This window comes from Leguminivora glycinivorella, chromosome 3, assembly GCF_023078275.1.
Source record: "Leguminivora glycinivorella isolate SPB_JAAS2020 chromosome 3, LegGlyc_1.1, whole genome shotgun sequence".
NCBI classification, from domain to species: domain Eukaryota; kingdom Metazoa; phylum Arthropoda; class Insecta; order Lepidoptera; family Tortricidae; genus Leguminivora; species Leguminivora glycinivorella.
The window spans coordinates 21,372,547-21,392,917 of record NC_062973.1 but is presented as its reverse complement, the minus strand read 5'-3'; the positions used below and the strand labels follow the sequence as shown (position 1 = coordinate 21,392,917).

The window sequence follows — 20,371 nt, the reverse complement described above, 5'->3', positions numbered from 1 at the left end:
TACCACAGTGAACGTAAGGTACCGTAGGTTTTTATTAGACTCCTACTTAGTTACTTTTATTTTCATCACATAACTCAAGACAATAAGCAAGGCAGTTTGTTTTACAGGCCAATTCTAACGTACACTGATATTAATTAGGACACCTTAGATATCATTGGGATATCGTATATTCTTCTCGAACTTTCCCGTACCTGTACTGCCGCGGCGCGGAATGGAACCGACAAACGACGACTGAATGACGTATTGGATAGGTATTTATCGTTGTCATATCGGTGTCCGGCCAACCAAATTGAATCCTAGACCACTGTAGAAGACCTTTTCACAGTAAACGTCAAAGTGGCTTACATGGCTTATTAAAGTACGTTGTTAATAAGACATGATTCTAGACTGGCCTAGGATTGAAACTGGTTGATCGTACGTTAGAATTGACCTCTCAAGCCTAGTTACAGGGCTCAGTCTGACACCGTCTGTTATCGATAGACAGTCACACGGCATCGCCGACACTTACGACAGGTATAAAGCTTGTATCACACCGCCTACACCTCGTTCTTGGCGATAAGCTCGGCAAGCGAATATTGCCGGAGCTAAAACGAAAACAATTAACCGTTGCCTTCAATCTGTACAGCTGTGTTAGTACAAGGGATTTTATTGACAACTTTTTACTTGGAGCAATTAAAACGATTGCTTCGCGTAAATTCAAACTTTTTTGACCCCCGAGCCCATTTAGGCGGCGTGAGATTTTACTTACCCATGTTGAGGTTACATACAATTCAGCACACCAATCACCTACCATTATGTATTAAAACTCGCATGGGAATTCTCACACCGTGTGACGCGAAACGCCGCAAAAATGCAGTCTGGCTCTATCGCGCCGATAAGCAAGAGCGAAAGAGATAGATTGCATTTCAGCGGCGTTTCGCGTCGCAGAAATGCCATTCGGCTACGGGGCCAGGAAATGTGTAGACATTTCCGAATGATAAAATTGTACAATCGGGCAGTAGGATTTATCGAAGTTTGAAATTAAGCAATACAATTGTTTGTTTTATATCGGCGATTAATTACTTAGTTCATAATTTAGTTTGTTAAGGTCATAGGCATTATTTATTTTAGGAAATGTATGTACATACAATATATACATCATGCAACATGTTAATTCAATCTGACGCCGTGTCTTGCGTGGGCGACGGTCGCGCGACGACGATGCGACGCATACGAAATCAAACCTTATCGATATGGAAGTATGAGACGCGACGGCGACGGTCGCGCGACGGTCGCAAGACACGGCGTGACTTCGTTATGTCGATACTAAAAACTTAAAACGTATAAAAATATCTTTAATTTTATACATTCACTCGCACATTTAACAAAAACATTCTAATAGTCCAAGTTAACTTATTTATAATGAAATAATTAAGGACATGTTTTCATTACGTCATCAATTTGGAAATAAACTATTTCTAAAATGTATGATCAATCAGTCCGAACTTGGTCTCTAATAATTGCACAGTGCGTTGATCAAATTGAAATGAAACATCATTTGATTGCTATAAATAAATTTCTGCAACCTTTACATCCAATTATCCTTTAGTTTATTATAAAATTATTAAAATAGTATACGCGTTAATTACAAAATTAAATAAAACAAGTTTTAATCTGCACATGTTGCCTTCATAACAACGTCGACATCACACATAGAAAATAATCAACAGATACAAAATGATAGAGCGAAATATTAACCACAGCCAATTAGCAAGGCTGGCCGTGTAATAATTATTTGTCACGGATTAATTAACTGGGGAAACATGGCGCATGTTATACTACAGTCTCCGTCAGATGTAGTTGAGGTGCTCAACATACCTACATACATACATATAATCACGCCTGTATCCCATAAAGGGGTAGGCAGAACACATGAACTACTAAGTTTCAGTGCCACTCTTGGCAAAAAGGGGTTGAAAGAAATCCAAATTGTGCCAGCCTCTCGCCTACGCCACAATTTAACCCATATCCCACAGTCGGCTTCTACGACACCCACGGGAAGAAAGGGGGTGGTGAAATTCTTAACCCGTCACCACACGGGTACCTCAAGGCTTTTGAGGTGCTCAAAATATCTGAAATATCTGAATCTTGCGTTTTCACATTATCCGATCTCAATCGACATTATCTAATGCAACAAAAAGACAAGACTTTATGGGAACCAATAGACGCCTGTGAAAACACACTTAGCTATAGAGATGTATTCAGATTCAGATATTTGTGAGTAGATAGTGATGTGCAAGTTGCAGAAACTTTCCAAAAAAATCTTAAATTTCATGACAAATTCACGAAACTTTCACGAACAATAAATGGAATTTTTTATACAATTGTCCATACAAAGTATGGAAAGTTTCAGAAGTTTTCCTATGTAAAAATTTCAGAATTTTGGAAACTTTCCGTCGGCACATTTGTATTTTGTGAGCACATTGGGCGCCATGATGTATCGGATGGCGACTGAAATGTGTGTTGCGTCAATAGGCAATAGGTATAGACATGTAAGTATTATAAAGGTTTGCGTAATAGGTTCTTACGTCTAGACGAAACCATTAAATGCCAAAGTTAGAACAAGTTTAATGTGGTTACGCTGTAATTAACTGTGGTACCTACACCTATTGTAAGTACGAGTATTTAGTCATTTCTGACATGTGTCTGGATGACTAAGACAGATATTCTTTGTTCACTGAATAGATACAGATTTATTTTGGGATCTAACGCCAAAATGGTAACATATCTTTTACATCTAGATACTTAGGCACGACATTTTTCTGCTGCCGTTTTAGGTTAGACGGCGCGCATTTACACGGCGCGCGAACTCGTATGCGATTTTAGTTACATTGCCGACTGATGACAAAATATTATATAAATATTTCAGTGCACCAATTAAAAACCGCAATGTACTAAAACTCTCCAACATAGCTCTCGCACCGTGTAATGGATTCGACAAGGCACGGTCGAAAAACAAAGCAAACTGACGCGGCAAAGATGCTATATGAGGAAGCTATAGTTCTTGAATTAGTAGGTGAGGTATGTATAAAGTGAGAGTACCTTGCGAGGCCTGCAGGCGGGGCCCTTAGCAAGCTGGAGGCGTGCCTCGTTCTCGGCCGCGACTGCCTCGCGCACCGACTGCGGCGGCCACTTCTGATCGCCACGCATGTTGACACCTCCTGTATGTTCAAAAACAGTTAGCAAACAGTTTTAAATACATATAGATAAACTCATGCCTGTATTCGTAAACGGGGGGCATGAAACCGCTCGAGCTCCAGTGCCACTCTTGGCAATTAAGGGATTGAAAGAAAACGATATTGTGATATTGCAAACGATAGTATTGTCTCATTTTTTGCTTCATTCTTAATTCCGTGTTGATTTTATCATGACTTGATTCGATTAACAGTACCTACCTACAACTAAAACGTAGGTACCTACGTTCGATTATTCGAAAAACAATGCAACACATATAGACGTTAAGTACCTACCACTATACCACACCTCGGATACTGGCGATCAAATATATGAAAGAGGCGCGTTCCTAGCACACAGTCTAAGCTCGTGTAGGTGAACGCGCACTATGCTGTATGAGAAATATGACAGGTCGCCTGTTCGCGTTTTTGACAGGTGGTAACTTCGAGGTAACCGAGAGGGGGTGGGCGGCACTTTCAGCGGGGAGCGGGAGTGGTCATACTGTACTATAGTACTCTTTATTTTACTGTGACTATACGGTTTATAATAGATATGCATATAATTATACTTATATGCATATATGTATGTAATATAAGTAGTGAGGTTAGAGGTAGATTGCAAATGTCTAGACGCAACGTGAATCGGTAAATACTTACCTAAGAAAATAGGTAATACCTTTGAAATACGCTTTACAAAGTAGACGGAATAGATACATACATAAACTTACGGGTGTATTATTGTGAATCAGAAGTGGACGATGAGATTAAAATAGGTCAGGACCGGAGAAGGGGCGTAATTTTGACAACTTATTGTAGGAACCTATTGCGACTGTATCCGGGCCATTTTTTTCAAAGTTGCCCACCCCACTTTTTTTGTAACATGGGTATTTTTTACGCGATTCATACTCAGAATCACGAGCTCTTTCGATCCTGATAGGAGAAAAAAAATGTCCCAAGATTTCTATACATTTTTTCGAACCTTCCATTCCGTTACCGCCATACAAAATGTATGAAAAAATGGTAACGGAATGGGAAAAAAACCTTGGGACACTTTTTTCTCCTATTAGAATTGAAAGAGCTCGCGTGGAAACCAAATAAAAATTTCCAAATCCAATAAAAAAGGGGGGTGGCCAACTTTGAAAAAAATGGCCCATCCACATCAACACGAATCATTCATTTTATCATGTCGAATAAAACCCAAGCAGCAGTAAATACCTAAACGGTGCAACAAATCTTTGAACATCTAACGTTTATTACACGAATGAAAATACAAAGTGACATTGTAGGTCCCTGAACGACACCTTTGTATATTAGATTAGTCTATAACTCGTCAAATCTAGTAGTACTTCCATAGCGCTCTTGGGAGTTATACATTATTTAAAACTTATAATTGCCTCATTTGGGAAACTAATTTGTACCAGTGTGACATACTGATTGACGTTCAAATAGGTAACAAATGAAAATGCGCCATTGTGGGCATATGCAATTGAATTCAAATAGATTTCAAATCAAACTTTGTCAAGCTTTTAATTGCAATAATTATGTGAACTGTATAACTGGAACGTATATAAAACAATGAGATTTTTTGTACAATAGTTTCTTTAGTAAACTTATACCCACTTGCACCAACCACTTAACTCAGGGTTAGTGGGCTGTCATCTGTCAAATTCCATATAAAATGGAGGGTTGACCCATTTTCGTTGGTGCAAGTGGCCCTTAGGCCCTGGTCCCACCGCGAGCTAGTAAACTATGAGCTATCGGTTATAAAAACGAACGAAAGATAATCACTCCCGTGTAAATAAAGGAGACACGGCGATGTTTATAGTTACTCGCCCAGCGGTGAGCTATCAATATCGCCGTGTCTCTTTTATTTCCACGAGTGCTTATCTTTTGTTCGTTTTTATAGCCGATAGCTCATAGCTTAAATACTAGCTCGCGGTGGGACCAGTGCCTTAGTCTTACCAGTCCTACTAATCAGAAATCGCGCCTGGTTATAATGTAAAGTAACTTCAATAATCAGTAAAATCAAAATCAGAAACACCAACTGATGTTATAACTCAATTAGTCATACCTACAGGCGTCGGCACACCCCGAACAATTGTAATTTAATTTCGACATTGCATATTTGAACGATTCACGAGATACAACACCGTATTGGATTATTCTGCGGTCGTTCGTACTCACTATGGAGCGGCCACAAAATGATATTCAGGGTTACTTATCACGATGAAATAGCACAATTTGGGGCAGTGACAAGGGATAATGTGTTTATGTATATGTTGCTAGCACACTCATGTAGCTTTGGTAAATTAGCCGTAAAACGTGTTCAAGACTGTCCACGTGTAACCTAAAACACTAAGTATAGGTATTACGCTTTCCTAAAACAAATAAGTAGGTAAATAAATATAAATAAATAAATAAATATTGGGGGACACCTTACACAGATCAACTTAGCCCCAAGCTAAGCAAAGCTTGTACTATGGGTGCATACTTAAACGATATACATACTTAAATAGATAAATACATACTTATATACATAGAAAACATCCATGACTCAGGAACAAATATCTGTGCTCATCACACAAATAAATGCCCTTACCGGGATTCGAACCCAGGACCGCGGCTCAGCAGGCAGGGTCACTACCGACTGAGCCAGACCGGTCGTCATAACAGGAACATAATTATGTTAAAAAAAAGATTAAGTTTTATACATCCCTGTTTTTAATACATCATGTTTACTACCTATTGCAATAATGCCTTTTAGGGTATCATGTTGTAGTGTGAGCCACTAACCCTATCGTCCGACGCTGCGCACGTGCGGCTCGTTTCTTTGTTAGAATTTTGTAGGCATTTAAAAAGGCGGCATTTTGTGAACATCAAAGCAGTGGGCCTTCTGTGCTTGTACTATTATATATTCTGTGCTACGAGTTTGCGTCAAACATTTGCAAACTATTTTTAATTCTCTAGTTTTATACAACCGTTACATCATAATGAAAATTCTCCATTTAAAACCGACCACGGCAGCATATCAAACTGCATCAAACTTGTCGACATGTGTAACGCATGAGTTCTCATTCCTACTTTTCAAAGGGCTGCTGACAACTTCACCATTACAAGGAAAACTTTCCTCGTGTGGATGCTTTCATCAGAACGGTGTCATATGTTACAGGTTTCTAGGTTACAGGTGAAATATTAAAACCAATTAAACAATATTTCTTATTACGGAGATTTCCTAACATTTGCCTACAGCAGACGTGATCAATAAGGACAATGAGAGATTATTATATATTTATGTATATTCAGGGGGCCGATTTTTGAATCTTACGGCGTTCGAATTCAGAAAATTGTCACTGAAAATAGTGTAGGCAATTTCGGTGACAATTTTCTGAATTCGAACGCCGTGAGATTCAAAAATCGGCCCGCAGCTCTGTGAATTTATGGAATAAGGCCGTAGCAGGATAAGGGAAGAAAAAATGCAAACTAAAAAAATTTTTTTTTTGAAATGTTGACTTAAGTACTTTTTGCAGAAATATTATAGTTGGAAACTCAAATTTCTTCCAGGTTATAAGTACTATTTAGTTAACCAAAATGAAAAAAAAAATTGTATGATAAAGTTAAATAATTTTAGAGAAAAGTCATATTTCATGAATTTGGTTTTTTTCTTCTGCTGGCTGAACCACTGGGAATGTTTCAACAAAACTTTGCACAATCGTACTACTAAGTGTAAGTCCCTATAGAAAAAAAAACAGCTCCTAATCATAAAGGACACTTTTTGTTCACTTATCCTGCTACGGCCTTTATGTATTACTGTTATACGACATTATCTTAGTTCACAGGGAGAATATAATTGACTATTAAATCACTTGATACATTTTCGCTCTTATTTTTTTTCATAATACAGAGTTAAGTAAGTACCTACACGACTTTCATCTGTAGGTACTATTTCTACAAATACCTACCAAGAGCATCCTAGTTTAATAATCAACGAATAATTAGTTCAACAAAGAGCATTCCCTTAATACTTAGAAGCTTTAAGATTAAGGCTGCCACTTTACTTAATTCCTCGCGATGAATTTGGAAATTATTTTCGACTGAAATTGTAGATAGGTACGCTGGATCTCTTTGGAATTTATAATAACTTGCTGGAATCACTTCCAAATGTTTCTCGGGAAATAGGAATTCATTATGTTTCAGTTCTGACTAAAATATCCTGTATTTTAATAGGTCCTATGTTTACAGACGTTTTCAATAGTTAAAAGTCAACGCTGCAATGTGAAATGTCCGAGCGTTTTCTCATAATAATTCATTAGATCGAGTAGAGAAAAGTTTAAAGTTATTTGTAAACTACACACAGCTTTCATTTTATATTCCCCATTATTATGATCAAACAAGTTTTGTCGTACTGTAACGCCTCAATCTCGACCGTCGCCATTTTCGTGCGTGTCATGACATTTGTAACCCTCCTGACTCTTTAGCACAACTTGCCTTGTCGCGCGCGAGTCCATACTTGAAGTTGCGCTTGATGTATAGACTCGCGTGCGACAAGGCAAGTCGCGTGCGACAAGGCAAGTTGTGCTAAAGGGTCTGGTTATTATAGATGACATGAACGAAAAGTAACAAAACTTTACTGTAAGTTTTCTTTTCTTACAACGAAATAAATAAAAATAAAAACCGAGACCTGTTTATACAGTCTCCTCCACTACCCTACCACCATCGCGGAAACACTTCCACTCTGTCGCTACGTCCAAATGTCTTACACATTCTAAACTTAATTTCAAAGCGCTCCTATATCTTTCCTACTCATAAACCACGTTAGCTCTAAAAGTAATGGAATCTTTTACGTTCGTCACTTCCCTAAACCGTCAACGCGGTTTAGAGCAAGTATAAAGTGCACTAGCGCGATTTTAAAGACAATATACCTACAGACTATGTGTTAGATAGCCGAATGACGCCTGTAAAGTAGTTTATACGAGCGCGAGCAAGTTCCTATTATAAAATATGTTCCTTACTCTTTCTATTGCTGGATTAAATCACCGCAATAAACAAGCCTAAAAAACCGTATGTCAGTATGTCACACAGAAGCTGATTCTGGTTTTGATGTCTTGTTCTAAAACTGTAATGGTTTTGACATATAAGACATTCCTGGACGAAATCAGAGTAGAAATTAAAATGTGGCAACATAACTGTGTTTCAAAACAATATGTGTGAGAAAACGGGACGACATTACCTACGATGTGGCCACTTTTTCTAATCATTTTTTCAGACTGCACGACTGTAGTATTATGAAAATTGTAAACTTGTGGACCTAAAAACCTCCCATTATTTTTTTATTCACAACATACCTACTTCTATCTACTTGTTACCTACTAGTACTTGTAGTCTTGAGAGAGCCATAATCAGGTTGTTTTTTGAATTTTGAAACCATCTATTAAGTACACAATAAAATAAAACAAAAACTCGAGTGTCGATTAATGAAAATATCAAACCTTGGTAAGACGCTGTGGCGGGCTGGCTTGCGAACACCGGCGGTGGTTTCTGATGCACAGGGGGCTGCTGACGAAGCGTGATAGTCGCCGGTGGGGGCTCGAACTGACGCTGCGGGGGCTGGTAGTCGTATTGCGGGGGGTACTCAGGGGGCGAGTATTGCGGGGGGTACTCGGGTTGCGAGTATTGTTGTTGCTGGTAGTGCTGGGGTTGCTGCTGCTGGGGTTGCGAGTACTGCTGGGGTGAGTACTGCGGCTGCTGTTGTGGGTATGCCTGGGGAATGTGGTTTCTTTATATAATCGATTGTGTCAATGGGCAAAGAAATGCAGATTTAGTTTAAACATACAATACATCATGTATATAGAACGTAAATCTTTAACAGAGAAAGATAATTTGTGTAATTAATAAGTAAGTATTTTGACGGTCTTAAATACATAAATATTTAACCAGCATCAAGTTATCACTTATCACCTAAAACAATTTAAATATTTGCATAATTACATATTAAGCAGTGTATTATGTTCCGTAGTACTGTCTAGATTGTAAATTCAATTTTATGTATAGTTGTATAGTCCTGTGTTGTAATCTTTACGCAGTGTATTATGTTCCGTAGTACTGTCTAGATTGTAAATTCAATTTTATGTATTATAGTTGTATAGTCCTGTGTTGTAATCTTTACCTGTAACCTATAACTTACATGTTTGGTTTATCTGTTAGTGTAAGTTGGTTCATAATAAATGAAAATATTTTATTCAAAGCGTTCACCGAAACGCTACGAGAAAAGCGTGTAAGCGTTAAAACGGCCAGCCATAAAAACTCTATAAATTTGCACGCAGAATAAATTGTGACACCGACACCGGGCCCAAAATATTCAAAATAATATACAAGCTGGTCTAATTAGTATGCACAGCGCAGCTCTCAATCCATACAGAAACAAAACCACTCCAAATAAGCACGTTCATGACGAGAATCTCAACAGAATTCGAATTTATGAAAATGTGAAGAGAACTAAAGTTGTTGACAAACTTTTATTACACCAGTATGGAACTACTCGGTTGCAGGTTAATAGATAGGTAAGTTACAAGGTAAATAAGTTCAGGTGGGTTAAAAGAAACACGTACGTATGCATAATTTCCATACTATTTCTTTTGCACGAATTAAAATTAACGTTATACCTATTCGTTTCCCAGCAATAGTTCCACTTTGTCACTTACCATAAAAGCGCTTTGATAAGTTGTGCGTAAAAATAAGTACTTATTACGGAAATCAACCAAGTGGGATTTTTGACCTCAACGCATATTGCTTTTTATCCCATCTGACTTGACTAGTGATTTCAGTTAGGTAAATATTACTGGTGACAAAACTAAGTCGCTGTTACCTGAGGAGAGAGGGGAGCTGACACAGGGCCCCAACGGGTATTAGGCTGTTTGTAAGGGGCCGCGGCCGGGGATTGCGGGCCCTGTCTGTAGGCCGGGGCCGGAGACGCGGTCACTCCAGGACCGAAGGGGATCAGCTTACTCAACCCTGTGGGCTCTTGGCGTCTGCCGTCGCAATACGCCGGCTGATTCTGCTGATACTGGGGTTGCGATTGTTGTTGGTGCTGGGGTTGCCGTTGATACTGAGGTTGCTGTTGATACTGCTCGTTGTACTGAGGGCTATTATGGTATTGGGGCTGGGGTGGGCTTTGATACTGCGAATGCGGCGCGGAGGGGGAGTGCTGTGCGTGGTACGCGGGACTCTGCTGTTGGGATTTAAAAAGTCGATTTGTGTTACTAGTACCCACACCTCGGGAGTGACATCACTTGTGAACATCCTATAAGATGGTTTAAATATCTATGTGGTATTGAATGTTTAATTAAAAAATAATAAAACCTTACTAAATGGAGTTCATAAAGTGACGTCAGAGTTTCATGTATGTACAATACCATACTTAAATAAATAATTTTGTTATGCATGCTGTCATCGTCTCCGCCACCACACTCAATTCCTAAGTGCACTTAATTTTATGCATTCACGCTACTTTCTAACAGCGCAGCAATATTTTACGAATTTTGTACCTATCTATTTAGTTGATTATTTTGTAAACCTTAGTTTACAAAATTTGTTTTCTATATTAATTCATTTTCAATTTTAGAAACAACCAAATTGTTTAAGGAGTAGTATAAAACAAATATTTAAATAACTGTACTTTAAGCAAGTAAATCATCATACTAAATTCAATAAAAATTGTTGCTGCGCTTACTAGAAGGTAGAGAAATATAAATTTAACCATCCCATTCATAATGCAAAAATATGTACATTGTGGCATTCCGTTGGCCGTAAGCCGTTGTGATAATTAAAAATATTAAGGGCGGAAAAAACACAATAATCCCGTTTCGATTTGCTGGAATATGTAAAATGCGTTCAAAGCTAGCGAACACGAATGTGCTACGCAAAATACTCTTTCATAAATGAAATAAGTAGAGTGGTGCGCGAACAATTCCTAAACAGCTTGATTATTAGAACGACATAGGATTCATATCAGTATCAGTAAACTCTATCGCGCGATTATTTCTCTTAGACTTTAGACGTTATCTGGATAAAGTGAAGGTACCTTGTCGATCCTTTACCCCGATAAAGTAACATATAGGTACAGCTAACTAATAGACCTAGGATTATACCTGTATAATCCTAATATCATTCTAAATATCGATCTGATACCAGTGGAGTTCGAATCGGTCAAATATCTGATTAACATAGACGTACCCTTACGTTCGAATAGAAACGGGGTTATTACGTTTGAACTTTACCCTCGAACACAATGCACAATGGGGTGATAGTCACCTGTTGCTGATGCTGTGGCTGGTGGTAGCCGTTCGTTTCTGGCACTGGTGGCCACACTACTTTCTTCTGACCTGAAACAACAGTGAAATATTTAATATTGACACCTCCATTAGTTAACGAATTTTAAATGTTGATGTGTGTGTCTTGATATGACTATGATATGTAGTACTTAGTAATATTGCGTATTGGAAAATGTTTGGTGCGAAAAGAATGATGTGTGATGAAAGTTGACAAACATATTCAAATTTTTCATGTATATTTTTATACTTCCTGGTTATGATAGCGTTTTTTTATCTTTAGATTTACTATTTTTCGCTATGGTATGCTAAATCTGTCAACGAGATAATATACTGTAGTTTCTTTAGCAAAATAATCTCATTTTAATATTCACATCATTTTCTAATTTATATTTTTACTTTAATCTTTGTTAACAAAAATAGTTCTTGAAATATCTTTGGAGACAATCTCAGTGCGATGGTATCTGGGTACATTACGGTATTCAACACTTTGAACTTATTATGAGACATTTCGCGTTAAAATTGTTCGGCCACCAACCGCTTGGCCTGTGGCCAGATCATGGAGGAAAAATAACGATATTCTAAGAAGCTTCGTCTCGTATGTAATACATGCTAATAACATGTCATTGATTGGGTACTAGACGGATATCAATAACGTCTCGTTACGGCATTGAACCGATCAAAATAGCAGATAAACAAGGAAGTCAAAAGAACATCAAATGTTCTTTCTCTTTTGAAGTCACTTTCTGAAAACTATTTTAAGGAAAATTACTTAGATACACTAAACAGCAAACGTCGTAGAGGAAAACAATAGGCACAACCTTACAATTCTAAAAATAATATGATATTGGAATCATAGAAGCGCTGGTGGCCTAGCGGTAAGAGCGTGCGACTTTCGATCCGGAGGTCGCGGGTTCGAACCCCGGCTCGTACCAATGAGTTTTTCGGAACTTATGTGCGAAATGTCATTTGATACTTGCCAGTCGCTTTTCGGTGAAGGAAAACATCGTGAGGAAACCGGACTAATTCCAACAAGGTCTAGTTACCCTCCGGGTTGAAAGGTCAGATGGCAGTCGCTTTTGTAAAACTAGTGCTCACGTCAAATCTTGGGATTAGTTGTCAAAGCGGACCCCAGGCTTCCATGAGCCGTGGCAAATGCCGGGATAACGCAAGGAGGATGATGAGGATGATGGAATCATATTTTTTATGTGATTTGCGGGTCTAACAAGTTAGTATGATATAGCCTGCAGACACGATAGGCCATATTACTCCAACGTGCTTGCCCGCCTGTTGTCAATGAAGTATTTGAATTTAAATCGTTTTAATACATAAGTAGGTAATAACAATCTGTAATGCTATAACGCTTGAATCTTTAAATGAAAATCCTTTAATCCTACTTGTAATCCCTTAAACCAGATGTTGTCCATAATTATTAACTGCGTTTTAATGATGGAAATTAATGCGAGTTGGCTGGTTTAGACAACTTTAAGCTTTGTACAAATGCCAATCAAACGGCGACTACAATATAAACGATTTACTTGGAGCTTGTTCTTATGATTAGTTATTAATAAGATTTTTTAAAAGAAACTATTTCACAAATTTTACCCCTAATTTAGGTAAGTAAACTACTTGAGTGTCAGTCATAGCGACAATTGTGAGTGAGTTTAGTAAAACGTCCCAATTTGTCGTTTTCTTTATAATAAATTTGGAACGTTTAGTCAGTTTAAATGAAATCTTCTCGAAGCTGAGGCGTAGGGTTAGAGCCGGCGTAGCTTTATTTGACGTTCATATGCGCATTGTAATATGCCTACTTGAAAAATAAATATTTCATTTTCATTTTCATTTCATTTTTCATTATTCATATAAAACACTATCACATTTTATTACCAACTTCAATTTAACGAAGCCTGATTCGGATGTAGAAATTTGTTAAGGTTTGGATCGTATTGTGATACGACCTTTAGGCCGTTTCCACACTATCCGATTCGATATCGGATGTCGGAAGGATTTCAATAGAAAAAATCCAAGATAGCGCCTGTAATGTATGGGATATCGGTCCGACATCCGATATCGGATCGTATAATGTGAAAACGCACTTAAGGTCACTAACGCTGATTGATGCATGCCAAATTAAGTGAAAGTTTTGTCGCAATTGTACGAAAGTCTGACTATAGCCCTTGTCTCAAAGATTATAACGGCTCTTTGAATAAAAAGGTTAACAGCTAAACCCAAATAAAAACCGTTTTTTAGGTCCGGGTATCACCTACGCATAGAAAATGTAACATGACAGGGTACATTTCAGTAGACAGACAGCTGTTCCAGTTAATAAAGACATCTCATGTTTGAAGCTGGCAATAATGTTTGTTCATAAATAATTTTACAAATGTATTGAGCAAATACGATACTAAATATGTATTAATAGGCTATTATTTATCAAATATCATCCGGCCAATTTTCTCGGTCCGTACACTGAGAGGAATTTGCATTGTGAATTTAACAAGTTCGAATTGTTACGGGTTTATCCGTTTGAAATAAAAGTATTTTAGTAAACGGAATAAATCCCAATATTGATGATACAAGTTGAATTTGTTCGAACAACAAGGTCAAACTTGTAAGAAGATATTTGATTGAATCAGTCAAACATATGTTTAAAACCACATGTGTCATGTAGAATGTAGAAGTACTGTTTACACTTGACAAAATCTAACATGTTGTTTGAACCAAAGAGCCCGTAGGTACTATTTTAACCAAAAAACTTGTTGAACGAACATGAAAACTGGTTGTTTTTATGGTTGTTGTAATACCTGTAGTTGGACACTCTCGCGATCGGACAATTCCATCAACTTTCGGCTCGCGTTGCAATTATTAGGATTGGGACAGGTTCATGTCCCATTGCGAGGGCTACCATAGGTCAACCTAAATAGTCGAAAGGGTTAGTGCATGCATTAGAGAGGGACAACTCGATTCGACCTTGAACTGTTGTCAGACTTCGGTTTTGTTAGAAGTGTCACTTCTATACGTAAGTACCTACCATTATTATGCTGTGGTAATACCTACCACGAGTAAAATTACTTGTGTATTGAGCTTTCATCTTCAACAAACTCATAAGTCATAACATTTAAAACACAAAAACTTGCTGATGACCGATATGACTGTAGCGCATAATTTTAAAAAATTACTGTAGTTTATCCTTTAGGTTGAATGGTTAAAAGTAACTACTCACTGGCTCCTTTTCAAATGTTCCAATTCTTACGGATACGTTGGCAAAGCTACCCCTTATTTGTTGTCAAGTGTAAATAATTGACAGTAGAAGTATGTGTTTAAGATTAATGTATTAATATTTAAGCGCGTTGTACATTAGTCTTAGGCACTGGTCCCACAGCGAGTTAGTAAACTATGAGCTATCGGGTATGAAAACGAACAAAAGATAAGCACTCCCGTGTAAATAAAAGAGACACGGCGATATTGATATTTCACCGCTGGGCGAATAACTAAATATAAACATCGCCGTATCTCTTTTATTTACACGGGAGTAAAAACGAAAGGGTGTTATAAGTTTGACGTGTCTGTCTATCTGCCTGTCTTTCTGTTTGTTTGTCTGTCTGTCTGTGTGTGTGTGTGTGTCTCTCTATGGCATCATAGCTCCCGAACGGATGAACCGATTTCGATTTAGTTTTTTTTGTTTGAAAGCTGAGTTAGTCGGGAGTGTTCTTAGCCATGTTTCATGAAAATCGGTCCACTATGTCGGGGGTTTTTTCAAAATTTTAATTTTGTGGTTAGGTTATAGATAATAATATATATGATAAGTAGTTCATAGTTTACTAGCTCCATGTGGGACCAGTGCCTTAATATTAACCGTTTTAATTTTGATAAATCTCTTACAATATCGGATTATCTTATCCGAGAAGTTTACTCTTGATTGTTGTTTCTTAAAGTTCAACGGTTTCCCAAAGTTTCCAGGTAACTTGGTAGCTGTCCACGCTGTAACTTGGCGTTTATGGAATAGCGATCCGATTTTTGTTCAATGTTCGGGGTAACTCTCCTAAATATTTGTTTATGTTTATTTAATGATTTAAAATTGCTTGTGAATTCGAACTAATTCGATACAAAATAATTAATCTACTTTTCGAAGTAATGGTTTTATTTAGGTGTGCTGAAGGAAATTTTTTAAATTGCGAAATTTGATAGACTTTGGAAGTTTTCAATATCATTGTGCGAGAATCGATATATCTATGTACTTCTTATCTTATTGGATTTTTTTTTCAATTTTCACCTTTGTAACTACTTACATCAAATATTTCATGCAGGCTTCTGCAAATTTAATGTTTATTAGTAAATACTTCAGCGAAAATTGATAAGTTTTATTGCTGATTCAACAAAATTCACTAGGTAAAATTTATCTCTAGTCAGCCGCTTGCTACTGTTGCGTTTTTCTATTGAACAATACAATAATATAATACTATATTAACAGAGCACAGTTTAATGCACACAATTTAATGTCACTTGAAACGACAACAAACACTAGAATTATAGCTATGACCTTACTGTTAATTATTGTTATTTATAACAATTTAAAAATAGATCTTATCGAAATATTGATTCACTTCACAATGCCTATTGACAACATGCTTATAATCAGTCTATACGATAATATTAAAAACAGGAAGCCAACTCACTGTTCTATACAGGCACACGGTGTCCGCCCAGTCAGGAGACTGACTACTTGGCTCAAGAACCAGGTGTGCACGAATATCTATCGCATATTACTCGTATATTTCGAGATGGCGCATTTTTAGGCCGCAGCCACAGTCGCGATGACGGACTCGCCGAAAATCGGACACGCCTCCCACGGTGACTTGCATGTTGCAACGTTAGTCACGAGCATATTTACATGTTTAGGACCGCTGAAGTGGGACTAGGTCGAGCACTATACCTTGTTGGCATTCATTAATGTCGACGAAAGTCTTAATCAATGGATCAACTTGTAATAACCAGGTATTTATATTAAAGATTGTTACGCGTATGTCTTTGAGTCTAGTGTGCCATGAGGTTCACTATTATCTCGCAGAAACCTTTTTCGCATTTGTATAATAGTGGCAGAAGTCACATTTGGCATAAACACCTTACGCAGAATATGCTTTGGCATAAATCATTTCGCAGATTTTTATAATACCGAATCGTACTTTAGCATAATGTTGATGAGCATAATAGTCTTCTAGTCGAATAGTACTTTCGCAGATAATATTTGTGCATAATATTTAGGCGGCATAAAGTTGCAATTTGCTTTTTTATAACGAGTCGGATATTTTGGGGATGCAAGATACCTAACACTCATCCTCGCTTCGCTCGTCGTCGTACCTAACGGGGCCTTTGGGGCTGTATTTCCTTTTCGATAGCGTGTCATAATTCATAATGTGACAAAAATGGCGTCTATTAAACAGCTGCTAATGATCTAAATTCAAATTAGTTGACAATTTCCATTGAAAAAAAGGTTGTAATGCATCGGTCCGAATTGCGGATACTAGTTTTTTCATCTTTCAGTAGATATAGTTGAATGTAAAATTATTTATTTTGCCTGACACTCTGAGTATTTTTTATGCTCGTTATCTTAATTTTACAATATAATATTTAGGATATAGTGCTTATAATTATTAAATATAAAACATTTTTTAAATATTTTTTGATACAAAATCATACTTCATTGATTTGGAACAATGCGTTTTATCGGACCGACATCCGACACTATCGGAAGCGTTTATCGGATGTAGGATGTCGGTCCGACATCCGATATCGGATCGGATAATGTGAAAACGGCCTAACCCGTGCCATGAGTATGGAATAAGATGATGACAAACATATAGATTTGTCGGGAACATATCAACCTAAGGCCGACCGGATTATGTGTGTCACCTTCAGTAAATGCATCTTTTGAAGATATTTTCGAATCGCAACATATTATAGCCGTTGACATTCAAAGTTCAGTGACCAACTGGCTATACTTCGTTCATAAAAAGTTACAACAGTTCGAAAACTATTAGTTTTTAAGAAATTTTAATTCTAAATAATCTATTATATCAATTTAAACTTTTAACAGAATGAACTCAGTTGACTACACGTATTTACTTATTTTACAAATAATTACTGCAAAATTAATGGTAATATATTGCAAGGTTACGAGTACATTATTGTTTCATAGTTTCATTCTGAAAATTCATGACTTCTCATTTGTCTTCCTATTTTCTCTGTAGTTCAATATACGGGGACGTACAAATACTTACGACGTTGGAACTGGCAGCGTTATGAAATGCGGATGTATTTCAAAACCGTTACATAAGGTCGCTTTAGATAACTTTTAGGATCAATATTACAATAGTTCTGACGTAATTACTTACATACTTTCATTTAAGGTGGCTCGCTTTCCATACAAAAAACATCTACCATTTATTTAGTCACCGCACACTACAACTAAATAAAAATATGCGCATACATCTACTATACATTATCCATCGTCGCAGTATTGAACGAAATACATTGTTTCATACAGAAATCATGGACAAATCCATGTGAATTTTTCATTAATTTTACGAAAATGTGCGTGCCAAATTTTGTGTACAGACACAGAGCCGTCATATTTCGCGCATTTTTAGTTGACATTGTCATCAGTGACACTTGGCTCTTGACAAGTAATTATTTAAAGATATTGGTTTACTTAACTCAAGCAGACTCAGAAATAATGACGCATTTTGTCAATAAAGATACATATCGTGTATTTCGACACTGCTAGTGTAAATCGAAATGGCGTCTCGGTCAAACGCATTGACTGAAGCAGAAGATCTCGAGTTCCATTCCGGGGTCTTTTTTAATCATTTGAACTGTTTTTGGATTTATTAAGTTTTTTTTTATATTTTTTAATAGAATAAATATTCTATTAAAAAAGACTCTTACTATATTTCTTTCCTATTTTTTATTTTCATACAAAAATACAATACAATCTTTATTGTGCCTTTGTTGATAAAATAAAATATTACTTACACGTCAGGCCCCGTAGCCGAATGGCATTTCTCCGACGCCAAACGAAAGCGATACGCCGCTGGCTCTGTCGCGCCAATACGCAAGCGCGATAGAGATAGATATCTACTAGCGCTTCGTTTCGTGAGCGTTTCGTGAGCGATTGTGCCATTCGGCTAGCCACCCAGGTCAGGTACATAGGTCATAGTATTAGTAATGTGCTGACTTCCTTACATTTACTGAGCTAGTTGACCTATGTTATTGTTGTGTGAATGTTTTTCTTCAACAACTAAATAGTTATATATATGAATATGTATGTAGGTATGTGGGTAGCATTTGCACATTGTAATTTTTCCTCAGTCACCCGTTGAGCTCAGAGACCACGAACGCTGTAGTGTTCGAAACGTCGGGATGAATTGTAAATTCATTATACACGATTTAATTCGTTTTCATAGTTTTTATTTCATGAGTAACTATCGCGGTAACTGAAGACAATATTAACTAAATGGTTACAAATAATAATTATCATCAATATAATCAGGTCCAGGCAGGCAATTATGGTCGCGCGATAAATGCACGCACTTACTAATAGTGCGACAGGGACGGCCTGATATTTTATCGTCTATCGCGCGACCATGCTACCCGTGCTGTACTAGCTTTTGCCCGCGGCTTCGCTTGCGTTAGAAAGAGACAAAAGTAGCATATGTCACTCTCCATCCCTTCAACTATCTCCACTTAAAAAACATGTCAATCCGTCGCTTCGTTTGGCCGTGAAAGACGGACAAACAAACACACATTATCTTTGGTGAAACAACGAATTCTTCCACTTCAGATTATAGAGTAACCAGCTTTTCCCATTTATAATAAACTAGGTTTTGACCGCGGCTTCGCTCCCGTAAGAAAGAGACAAAAGGTAGCCTATGTCACTCTCCATCCCTTCAACTAAATCCCCTGAAATAATAATCACGTCAATTCCTCGCTCCGGTTTTGCCGTGAAAGACGGACAAACAAACAGACACACACCCATTCTTATTTGTAATTTTAGGATTTGACATTATTATTTATATTTAAATAATTATATACGTATAGCCTAATTTCGTCGGTAACAGCGTGTTATGTAATGGCGTCGTTGGTGGACAGTCGCCTGTCACGCCGTGAAACTGCGTTCGAATCCCGGGATTCTATAAACTTTTTGTATTTTTTTTGGATATAAATTTCGTATTTTTTATTGACCGAGCAAGAATGGAGAGCCGAAGGTATCAATTTTATCTTAGAGAACATATTGATTTTTTTATTGTCATTTTGATTTTCTATTTATTAAGTTGAGATATAAAACACAACTTTTGATACCCTCGCTAAATATAATATATTCTCGAAATTACTCCTTAGATAAAAAAAGTCCACTTGAGTTTTTAAAGCACTACGATACTCAGTTAACTATTGCATTTTCATTTACTAATTTAAGATTTCAAAAGCGATTTGAATACCCTTGCTCCATCGAAAATAAACAATTAGAAAAAAAAATCATTCGAATCGTACTTTAGAAACTAAAATTTATCTATACTTTTTGGAATTTTTTAAAATATCAGATTAGGATAATTATGTTAGAAATTCTGAGTTCGACGAACCCAAAAATTATTACCATATAAGAGAATAGGTTTTTAATCTTTTTGTGGAAAACGCTCAGTAACTACTGTACGAGTACATATACATTTATGTATAATAATAAAACAAAAAATAGTGTCTCATAGTGTTGTGTTCCTGCCGGTGAGTAAGGCTGCCAGAGCTCAACGAGGGTGCGGGGTGCTGACGACGGGAGGACTTACG

General features: G+C 37.1%; 1 protein-coding gene across 8 annotated transcripts in view; it reads right to left on the bottom strand.

The window, feature by feature from the left end:
• Window positions 1–20,371, bottom strand: part of LOC125242717 (early nodulin-75-like) — a 56,878-nt gene that overhangs the window by 2,474 nt on the left and 34,033 nt on the right. For 2 of the 8 annotated variants that reach the window (XM_048151625.1, XM_048151629.1), the window contains 4 exons: window positions 11,520–11,590; window positions 10,075–10,434; window positions 8,699–8,969; window positions 3,082–3,200 (listed from right to left, as the gene is read on the bottom strand). In XM_048151625.1, coding sequence (XP_048007582.1) covers window positions 3,082–3,200; window positions 8,699–8,969; window positions 10,075–10,434; window positions 11,520–11,590 — 821 coding nt within the window. Of the gene's footprint in view, window positions 1–506; window positions 585–3,081; window positions 3,201–8,698; window positions 8,970–10,074; window positions 10,438–11,519; window positions 11,591–20,371 lie in introns of those variants that run through there. The other 6 variants (XM_048151623.1, XM_048151628.1, XM_048151630.1 and 3 more) reach the window with 4 other exon arrangements.